At 41.2% G+C, this 11,396-nt stretch overlaps 1 protein-coding gene across 1 annotated transcript; it reads right to left on the minus strand.

Annotated features, from left to right (window-relative positions):
• Nucleotides 1-2,336: 2,336 nt before the first annotated feature.
• On the minus strand, nucleotides 2,337-11,396 carry LOC310644626 (interferon alpha-inducible protein 27-like protein 2A). Its single transcript, XM_083369836.1, has 5 exons — nucleotides 11,305-11,396; nucleotides 11,023-11,043; nucleotides 10,627-10,656; nucleotides 6,578-6,739; nucleotides 2,337-2,555 (listed from the first exon to the last, which is right to left on the minus strand). The coding sequence occupies exons 2-5, from the start codon at nucleotides 11,024-11,026 to the stop codon at nucleotides 2,482-2,484; spliced, it is 270 nt and encodes an 89-aa protein (XP_083225962.1). The 5' UTR covers nucleotides 11,027-11,043; nucleotides 11,305-11,396; the 3' UTR covers nucleotides 2,337-2,481.

Below are 11,396 nucleotides of genomic sequence, written 5' to 3' on the forward strand. Positions count from 1 at the left end.
GCCGGGGCGCGCGCGCACCAACGGCGGGCGGGATGGCGTCTCGCGCGCTCTCCGCCGCCGTCGAGCCGAGATGGCAAGGCGCCTGCGCCCTTTAGCCCGTATCCGTTGGGACGGAGGCAGGTCTCGCGTGAGTTGACGAGCGCTTGGCGGCCGGGCGCGCCTGCGCGGTCGATTCGGACCGTTGGGTTGCCGCCTTTGGTCCGCGGGCGGGGTTCGAGGCCTGGTTGGTTCGCGTGTTTGGAGTGAGATTGGGCGGGGGGGGGGGTAGGAAATGCAGAAAGAAAGAAGAGAATGTTAAAAACGTGTCTTTGGGAAACGTTCTTGGTCGTTCGGTTTGTTAGGCTGCGTTTTGTAAAAAAAAATAACATTCGCTTTAAGACGGGTCTTCAAACTTGGCCCTTTTATGACTTGTGGACTTCAACTCCCAGAATTCCTCAGCCAGCAAAGCTGGCTGAGGAATTCTGGGAGTTGAAGTCCACAAGTCATAAAAGGGCCAAGTTTGAAGACCCCTGCTTTAAGACATGGTGATGTTGCCTGGGATTTAAGGCTAATAAGGGGATATTAGCACTTTTAACATGGTACAGAAGTGTAGGCCCCTCTTTAAAACTTCAGGAAAACACGTGTTTTGCTCCAGAGGATGCAGCTCCACATTGCAGCTCCAGAGGATGCTGGAGGAAATGGGTAATGTGGATCCCTTTCGGTTGGGATTCTGGTTTGGATATAGTAGGGGTAGGCAACCTTGGCTCTTTTATGACTCGTGGACTTCGACTCCCAGAATTCCTGAGCCAGCATGACTGGCTCAGGAATTCTGGGAGTTGAAGTCCACGAGTCATAAAAGAGCCAAGGTTGCCTACCCCTGGGATATAGGATGGAAATAGTGGGACTTAGGAAAAGGGCTTCTCTGTGATGGAACACCATTCTCTTTTTGCAACACCATTCTGGCAGAGATAAAGACTGGCTCCCATCTTCTTGTTTTTCCAGAAGGACTTAAAATCTCCCTCTTTCTCCCCCTCTCCTTCCCTATCTCTATCACTGATTTATAAGGCACCCTCCTACTGCAAGATAATTCTGGGCAACTTACAATGGTTTTGTCAGCAGGCTTGAGGAACCCATTCAGAACCTATCAATTTGCTTGTTTGACTCTGTTGCTGCCACCATCTGGGTTAAATTGTGGGTTTTTAACTGAATTTTTAATGTACCTCGTTTGGAGTCATTGTGTCTACTTAATAAATAGAGAAATCAAATAAGTAACATCTTTAGTTAATCGGCAAAAAGTCTGCGCAAAGCTCAGGGATTTTAAGAATAATTCACATACGTAACACTCAGCATTCCACATCTCAACTCTTAATTGCAACAAAACCCCTTTCAAAGGCCTGAGAGGGTCCTAGTATCCCAATGTAAATAAAATAAAACCCAATTTTTAACATAACCAAGAGATACCATTTTTCCTTTACAAAAAGCAAGCTCAAATACCTCAAAAGTTTTTCCTATTTCAAATACCAACATTTTTTAAAAAGCCACCCCTAACTATATACTTTATAACTGAGAGTGTCAAATGCTTCTTTATTTAAGTGCTAGGAGCTTTATGTACGTATACTCATCCAGGGCTTTTCAATCTTTTCACCCATTGTACCACTTTTAGGATATGGGAACATCTGAGTACCACCAGTTGCCTAGCAAGGTGTCAAAAACTTGATGACCAAAAAAAAAAGTAAAAAAAAGTGAAGTACAGGTAGTCCTCGACTTACAATAGTTCACTTAGTGACTGTTGGAAGTTACAAGGCACTGAAAAAAGTGCCCCCAAACCACAGCTGAGCAAGACACCTGCCTGCCCACTTGGCGGCACTCTTCCTCTTCTCCGAGGTTTTTATTGTGAGCATTTCTGTTGAGGATTGGCAGCGGGGGTGGAGTGAGGGGGTGTTTGGTTTTTATTCCCCCCCCCTCCGTCTACTGGGTGGTTGCAGCAGGTTTTGGTCACTTCACATGACCCTGGAACATTGACCATCATAAATATGAGTCAGTTGCCAAGCATCTGAATGTAACTCAACAAGACTGGAGATGCTGCAACATTCCAGCTGATTGGCGCTTCTTCTGGGCTCAGCAGAAGCGCCACAATCAGCACCAAACTCCAGCTGGAGCCTGGCGCTTCCGCTGAGCCCTGACAGCCCTGCAGCTCCAGCCATCTCTCGCTCAGGCTTGTGCAGTGCTGCCACCGGTTCCGCTCATTCCCCTCCCCCGCTACCACTTTTCTAGGATGGTTGTGTACCACCTGCCAGGTGCCAATGTACCACAGGTGGTACCCGTACCACTGGTTGAAAAGTCCTGTACTCATCCAATTGAAAGAAGAGACTTGTGAAATTTTATTCAGATTATGATTGAGATGAATTGGTTATTGATTAGCAAATAGGCTTCTTAGTTCACAGATATATATTTAAGGTCTGCTCTTCTAAATGACATCGTGAACTCCTTTGCAGATGTTTCTTAAACCAGAAGCCCCACCACTGCACCAGTGGCAGTTATTGCAGCTTTGGTACTGACAGCAAGGCCTGCCATCCCTAGGGTAAAAAACAAAAACAGGTAACAGAATTAGGAAGATGAAAAACAACTTATCAAATGTCCTGCAAGTGTCTGAAAACAATGTGATATCTAGGAGGCTTAAAAGTAAGATCTTATGCAAATTAAGCTAGGGAAAATAAACCACACACATGCAGTACAGAAGTACTGTAGTTGTAAATAGTACAATTACACATTGGTCTTTTTATTTTCTGCTTAAGTACTTAGGTAAGTGCACCCTGTAAATTTTTGATTCTTACTGATTTTGAGTTTGTGTATATGTTCATTAAGTCTTTATTTTCAAGGCAGTCAAACTTCACATTCAGCAGGATAACAACAGCTAAACTCAGCGTTGCTTAATTATTGTTACATATTTTTTTCAAAGGTTTGGCACTGGTACCTTGGTTTTGGATAGCTCTTTGACTATCATTCAATCTTGGTCTGTGTAAAGTTCATTCTCTTGTACCCTTTTGTTCAGAACACATTTTAAAATGCAAAATACTCTGTTGACCTGTTAAAATAGTCATATGGACATATCGTCTATTCATCCTTGAACACTGTCGATGCTTTATATATTTAACCCCAAAAGCTACTTTGCACTTGGTGATTTGACCTGTATATTCTCTGTTCCTCAGGAATGCATGTCCTATAAATATTGGTTTGGCATACCATTAGTACTATATACTACATTGGAGGATTAAATGGGTACCTGGGCAAAGAGAAATGTTTCATGTTTACGGGGTGGGGCCTCTATTCTGAGTAGCTTTTTCTTGTCCTCTCACCTCCCTCCAAATGTTCATTTGATCAAGAAGAAACTGCCATTTGTTTTGCTTTCAGGAAAAATAGAAAAAGTAATTGCAGGCAGATCTTTAAATATTGGAATGGAGAGAAACAATCCAATTAGGTTTAGAAGAAGAGAGAGGTGTATTTGAAAATATTTTTTTTAAAAAAATAACCCTCTCATAGAATCAATGTAATATTTTTTGCAAGGATGTCCAACTGGCCTCAAGAAATTAATTGTGTTATCTGCAAAGCCAGATACACAAAAAACCATGCAGAGCTTCATTTGTACCATTGTAGCCACCATCTTGATCTTTTGGAACCACTGCACCCTTCAAAAACCCCTGGAAGTAATTGATTTTTGAAAGGGAAGCGTCTTGTGAGGAATCAGAAACACAACACCAACCTCTCTTTCATTGTGTCCTTTCTGTAAGAACGTACGTTCTTCCAAAGAAAAAGGGAATCCTGGTGCTAACGCTACAGTACAGGTAGTCCTCAACTTAACAACAATTCACTTAGTGACTGTTCAGAGTTACAATGCACCGAAAAAGTGACTTATGGCCATTTTTCACACGACCATTGCAGCATCCCCAGAATCAGGTGATCAAAATCCAGATGCTTGACAACTGATTCATATTTATGACAGCTCATGTCACCCCCTTTTGCAACATTCTGACAAGTAAAAAGAATAGGGGAAATCCAGTTCACTTAACAACTATGTTACTAACTTAACAATTGCAGTGATTCAGTTAACTACTGTGGCAAGAAAGGTAAAATAGGGCAAAAGTCACTTAACAAATGTCTCATTTAGCAACAAATTTTGGACTCAGTTGTGGTAAATCCTGGACTTCCTTTACCAGATTTGGACAAGCACCACTAGATGGCAGCAAAGGGTTAACAGAAACGAAGCTCAGAAAAAGACAGCAGCCATTGGAGTTTGCACTTTTGAGTTTTTTCTTTTTAATTAATGAATTTATTGTTTATTATTTTTATATCATTTTTATTATTTTATTATTAATTTTTGTCAGATGATGGGATAGCCAGCTGTATAGCCAGCCGTACTAACAGGCTGAAGAACAGCTTTTATCCATGGGCTCTTAGGCTTTTGAATGGGAAATAATTTAATATAATATAATATAAACTTAATAATATAAACTTTATGCATAATTGACTTGCGAGGCCGGTGCTCACAGGGTGTAATAAGATGGAGGGTTTGTGTCACTAAGTTGGGGGTGGGGGCACAAAGGGAGGCTCAGCCAATCTCAATGTATATATGGTTGTACTTTGACAATAAAGGTTCATTCATTCATATGTGTTTGTCCCAAGCCTTTTTAAAACTCAGTTGATTGTCTTTTATATCCGGGTACTGCCATCTAGGATTCTGAATCTCAGTTTTTTTCCTTGGCCAAAACACTCCAAACTATTTCTAGTTTGTTTCCGTGGTAATGTGGAACCTCTTTGTTTCTGCCTAATTATGGCTGGCATGGAGCAGGTTGACAGACCTTCCACAGTTAAGTCTCTGGTTCCGAGTTCCAACAGAACATTTTCTCTATTTTGCACATACCTTATTTGAAAGCTACATACCGGGGAAGGGTGGATCCAGCAAGGTGGCTGGCTAGGAACCTGAGCGTCCTTGTACTTGGGCCATTTAAAGAGCCAGTGGGGTATAATGGTTAAGAGACCAAGACAGAAATTGGGGACCCTGAGTTCTAATCTTGGTTTAGATCTTTGGGCCAGTCCCTCTGTTAACCCTAAAAAGAAGGCAGCCTCTTCCAAAAAAATTATTTTATTTATCACATTTTTAAAGTGGCCATTTCCCTCACAGGAATTCTGGGCAGTGTACAATAAAATATTAAAATATAAGAACAATACATAACAATTAAAAATGTAAAAGAGCCAACATTAAAACACTGTTAAAAATAAAAGTTGAAGGGAGGGCTCTCAAGGTGCCAACCAGCCGCATAGTTGCATACTCCTCTGGGCTACTTGTGCAAGACTGCAGAATTGGAGGCTTGTCTCACTGCTGTGTGTGGGGGGGAGTATTCCATGGGGCAGGGGCAATAACAGAGAAGGCTCTGTTCCTAAACACTGCCAGTTGGAATTATTTAACTGACAGGGTCTGCAGCATACTTTCCCTGCTTGATTGGATGGGGCAGGCAGATGTAATGGGACAAAGAGGGTTTTGTACGTAGCTTGGAGGGCTTTAAAAACCATGGCTGACATCTTGAATTGGACCTGGAGGAAAATTGGCACCCATTGCACCCACTGGCACCCTGGAGCAAAAGTGTTACATGTCATCCCACATAGTTGCCTTCTGCACCAGCTGAAGCTTGCAGATACTTTCAAAGGTAGCCCCTATAGAGCGCATTGCAATAGTCCAAGCAGGAGATGACCAGGCAGGCGAGCCCCCCCCCCCCGGTCAATTTTTGGTTCCTATTGATAAATGTTGCCTAGAAAACTGCAGGGACTTGCCCAGGCAATAACCAGGAGTCGGGACTGATTTGAAGGCGCAGATCAATCCCATCAACTGCCATTTTAGGACTTAAAATTAGGGTTTCCCATCATGGAACAATAAGAATCTGTTGTTCACTGATGCTAATTATGCAAAGTCAGCTGAGTCTCCACAAAGAGTATTGTGGGTCACACACGGTCCTGGGAATGCAGGTTGCCCATCCACGAGAGAGAAAGGCATGTTGCAGCATACCAGGTTGACAATTCCTCCTATTAAAATGATCTAAAGCAATAAAATTCAGTTTCTGTGTTCCCATTGGCATCTTCCCACAAGTTTTTATTTTTATTTTTTTTAATTTTAATTCCATTTATATCCCGCCCTTCTCCAAAGACTCAGGGCAGCTTACAAGCTTAGCAGTAGCCTTCATTCTATGTATATGCCTGCTTATTAGGGCTTTCACACAAACCCCAAGCAGCATTTTTTACAAAGTCAGCTTATTGCCCCCAACAATCTGGGTCCTCATTTTACCTACCTGGGAAGGATGGAAGGCTGAGTCAACCTTGAGCCTGGTGGGATGCGAACCTGCACTAATTGCAGGCAGCTGGTGTTACTTAAGGAGGCATTAGCCCACTGCTCCACCAAGGCTCTTGGTAAATAGGTATCCCTTCTTCAAAATTGCAACAGGCATTTGAAGAAATGGGAAAATCACCTGGCAAAAGGTTATGGCATAATGGCTGAGCCACTACAGGTTTTGCAACAACAGGGCAAAAAAACCTGAAAAGCGATACTGACCAGCTGATTGCCCGAGGGCAACAAGGCTTCCAGCGGCCACACCGCCGCCGTTGGCGATGGCTGCAACTGACATCATCTTCGCTGCCAGCGATCCAGCAGCAATGCCGGCAGCCGTGAACCCCACGGCACTCAGTATGAGCGGAGCACCGATGGCAGCTGTACCTGAAAAGCATGCTGTTAGTTACTGCTGCACAGACGTAACCTAGACCTGAGATAAATTCATATCGTTTGTTTGTTTACTGCATTTTCTGCCAATTTTTCTTTCCACACCTTATTTCTCACCGGTCATTCAATCAGTTGCACGGTCAAAGAGAATGCATGTCTTCTTAAAGCAATCCAATGTTTTAATCACTTCATTGGCTTTCTAAATTATTTCACCTGCCTGTATGTCCCTTACGGTCTAAACAGAAACAGTGCAACCTAGCCCAGTAGAGGTTTTACTCACAGAAGATAGCAAACTAATCCTTCAACAAAAACTTTGCTGTTTCTCTAGCGTTGTGCTCTGTGAACATTAATGACACACTGATGTTATGGCACTGTATAGAATACAGGAGTCCGTCGTTAAAGGGGAGTTAAAGCGCATTATGAACTTGGTTATTTGTATAGTTGGTTAATGTTAGTTAGATTATGATTATTATATTTGTAACCCTGTGTTCAGCTTTGGGAAGTGGGGGAGGGAGAGGGTTTTTTGGGGGGGAGTGGGTTGGTTTTGGGGATTATATTGTAATTTTTACAAAACTTTTTAATAAAAAAAAGGAATACAGGAATCCGTGTACGGCTGGGAGATTTGCTGTCTCCCCCATTCAGTTTCGGATCGCTGGGGCCCCCTGAAAAGGGCCAAAAGTCGCCCCAAAGAGGCAACCAGCAAGGAGGACCCATTGCGGGAGAGCAGCAACTCTCCCATTAGAGCCAACGATTCCCTCCAAACTGGTGGATGAAAGGACCGGCCATAGAAATATGGCTCGTCCCTAGGCTGTAGACAGCCGAAGTCAAAGCTACCATCTAGCAACCTTAAAGCAGCGTGGAAGAGACTGGGTGAGATCTACCTCTCTTACATCCTAATTACTTAAAAAGGTAAAGTTTCCCCCCCACATGTGTGCTGGTTGTTTCCAACTCTAGGGGCCGGTGCTCATCTCTGTTTCAAAGCCGAAGAGCCAGCGCTTGTCCGAGGACGTCTCCGTGGTCATGTGGCCGGCATGACTAGACGCCAAAGGCGCACGGAATGCTGTTACCTTTCCACCGTAGTGGTCCCTATTTTTCTACTTGCATTTTTACGTGTTTTCGAACTGCTAGGTTGGCAGAAGCTGGGACGAGTAACAGGCGCTCACTCTGTTACACGGCACTCGGGATTCGACCCGCCAAACTGCCGACCTTCTGATCGACAAGCTCAGCGTCCTAACCCACTGAGCCACCGCGTCCCTTATCCTAATTACTTACTAACCTACATAAGCTGCCAAAGTACTTTCCCCCCTGTGGTGAGGGAAGGGGGAATTTAGCCCTCCCACCAGAAACAGTGGCGATTGATTACACAGGGTAGTTTAAAACGTTGGAATACTACTGGGATCCTAACTGGAACTTGTACTTCCTAAAATTAGTGGATTATAAGATTTGTAACTCTACTTTTTATTTTTCTCTGATTTTTACTCACTATTTCTGTTGAAGCTCTGGGTTTTTCTCTTTTAAAATAGAAGATAAAAAATTCTGGGGTGACATCTGGTGGCTAAAATTGTAACCTACTATTCTTTAAGACAGGGCTTTTCAACCTTTTCACCCATTGTACCACTTTTAGGATATGGCAACATCCGAGTACCACCAGTTGCCTAGCAAGGTGTCAAAAACCTGACCAAAAAAAGAGGAAAAAGGTGATAAAGTACAGGTAGTCTTTGACTTACAACAGTTCGCTTAGTGACTGTTTGAAGTTACAATGGCGCTGGAAAAAGTGCCCTCTAAGCCACAGCCAAGCAAGACACCAGCCTGCCCGGCGGCGCTGGTTGAAAAGAGACTGCTTTAAGAGAGACTTGTTGAAAAGCTTTAAAAAGAGATAAGCTATAAATAGCCTTGAGACACCAACTGCAAGATACTTAGCTCAACTCCTTATTTACTGGATTCTCTGACTGTAAGCTTTCATTTTAATATACTATAATGGAAGAAGAACGGGAATGGATTTCTCCCACAGAGGAGGAACAGGAAAAAAAACTCTTTGCATGTTAAAAGCGATTATCCATACTCTCCTTATAATTGGTGATGAACTAAGAAGAAACCAGCCTGAATATGGGAACTCAAATCATGATTTTAACCAACGAATCATCTATACAGGATTCTACAGAGAAAGTAGAGCAATCAAATATTATGACAGGAGACTTATATATTCAACAAATACAGATAATGGAAAACACAGAGAAGAAATTGATAATAAAGAACAAAGAAAGGACTCTTCTTATAAACCAGAAGGAATCCGAAGATCCAAAAGAAAAGCAGATGAAAGAGAAGATAAATACTTCGGGACAGCTATGCCGAGTCGGAAAAATAAGGAGATGAGCGGCTAGATCAGCTAGCCCTCTTGAGAAAACAGCAGTTGGATGGTGTTTTTTCCCCCCAACATCAAACAATAGCCACAACAACACAAAGAGATTTATTTGATGATTTAAAAGCAAAGACACGAAAGATGATCTGGCAAAGAAGAAAAGCTTGAATAAGATTGAAAAGGACTGGGGCTTTGACTTATACATGAGATTTAAAATAGAATATATTTAAATGGCTAGAACATGTATTCTGAACATAAGATACTGTAATGATTTGAGATAAAGAAAATTTTGGTTATATAAAATCTAGAACCATAAATACTGAAATAAAAATATTATATTGTTTTGCTAGTTTGTTAAGGTAGATGGTAGAATCTATGTATAAGGTGTGTATTTTAAATATTGTGTGAGGAATTGTGATAAAGAAATTGTAGTCAATTAAAAATTTGGAAAAAAATATTAAAATATTAAGGGAAAATTAAATATCAGGTTACTGACTGGCTAAAAGTTTGAATGCTTAAAAATAATTAAGATTTGATTTTAAGATATTGTTATGAGCTGAGATAAAGATTAAGTAAAACCAAGAAGAAACTTTGGCTGTTAAATTTGAAGTGCGAAGATATTTGAGAATTACTAGAAAAATAAAAACATTACTTTGTATTATTAATTGGTCAATACAGATACTGTGAGGGGATCGTGATAGAAATTGGGGTCACTTAAAATTTGGAAATCATAAAGATTAAATGATAAATTTAAAATATTAATGGGAAATTATACTTAAGAAAAACTTATCAGGTGAGAGATTGTCTAAAAGATAGAACGTTAAATTAATTAAGATATGTATGAACTGAAGACTATTGATGAAGGTTAGAAAGTTGTTTTTTGCTTGATTGATAGAATAAGAATTATGTTGGTTTGAACATGACTGTATATAACATGGGGGAACAAGGGAATTAGTTGTAATACTCTGAGATTTGTATTGATGATATTTAAATGTAATGGAATTGCTGTACTCAGTCGCCACGTTGCTTTTTGAATATGTAAATGTAATTTGGAAAATCAATAAAAACTTGGGGGGGGGGAAGGAATCCATTTGGGAAAAAAGGAGCATATACAGGCAGTCCTCAACTTACTACCACTTGTTAGCGACCAAAGTTAAAATGGCAATGAAAAAAATGACATGACCATTTTTCACACAGACTGTTGCAACCCTTGCCCATCTCTGGTACAGATTGAAGACTGCCCTTATCACTGAAGCTTCCAACCTCCCTATGTATCCTCAAATTATTTTTGTTAATAGTAACAATTACTTGGGTATTACAGGTTCTTGATGCATGTACTTCTTAAAAGCTAGAAAAAAAAGGAAGATCCTGCTCAAGTTCCATCAGCACCAGGAAGCGCCCCAAAATCTAGAGTTCTCTTTTCCCAAATTAAACATCTTGTTTGCACTGAGAACTGCTCCTCTAATGCAAAATTCTCCCACCAAGATGATGACAATCCATTAAGCAACATAGAGAAACAACTTACCAAGTCCGAGGACCGCACCTGTTAGCAAGCCTAAGGGAATAGATATGTGCCAGTCAGATTTTTGACATATATACAAAGTTTCAAGTAAGAGATTTGTATTGCCAAGGGAAGTCAAATTTAACACTTCCCAATGTTATAAAAGAAAGGTTGAATTTTCCATAACATCATGCAGGTAAAAAGAAGTTGGACTCTGATGATGTGTATACACACACACACACACACACACACACACACATCTCACACTCAGACACCCCTACCAAGGATGCCTCTGATGTGAAGTGTTAATAACAGCATTTTCCCCTTTTACATGGCCAAGTGAACACAGCCCTTATAACTATATCATGCAAGGTTGACAACATGTTCATGACTAGAAAGTCAGTTGGTCTTATTTCTTACCCATCCTCCTGTTGATGCAACCTGCAAGTAAAAAGCAGAAACTCTGGTAAGAAAATATATTCTATAGTTAACAACTTCTGACTGCTGACCCAATGCTTTGAAGTCCATCCAACCGTTTACCCCAGAACTGACGTTTCCAGCCATTACTGTGTTCTAGGCAGCCTAGTTACCAAATCTGAACATATTTTCTCCAAGCCAGCTGAAAGCTACTGATTTTCCACACTATGCTCAAAAAGTTCTGTAACCCAAAAGGAAAAGACTAAAACCCAAACTGCCTGGTACCTGGTAAAACAGGAGAGGAAAGCAGATTATTCTTTAGTAAATCAAGCTGATACTAGTACTATTCCCTGTACACTGGCTTAAAAACATTTCCA

The sequence above is a fragment of the Vipera ursinii genome (assembly GCF_947247035.1).
Source record: "Vipera ursinii genome assembly, chromosome: 9".
In the NCBI taxonomy this organism is placed as follows: Eukaryota; Metazoa; Chordata; class Lepidosauria; order Squamata; family Viperidae; genus Vipera; species Vipera ursinii.

Bases quoted from the DNA above. Each gene is read 5' to 3' on its own strand.
- LOC310644626 (XM_083369836.1), bottom strand. The intron at 6,740-10,626 runs GTAAGTTGTTTC...CATGCTTTTCAG, and splicing joins AGGTGCGGTCCTCGGACTTG to GTACAGCTGCCATCGGTGCT. The intron at 2,556-6,577 runs GTCAGTATCGCT...TTTTTACCCTAG, and splicing joins TGCCCTCGGGCAATCAGCTG to GGATGGCAGGCCTTGCTGTC.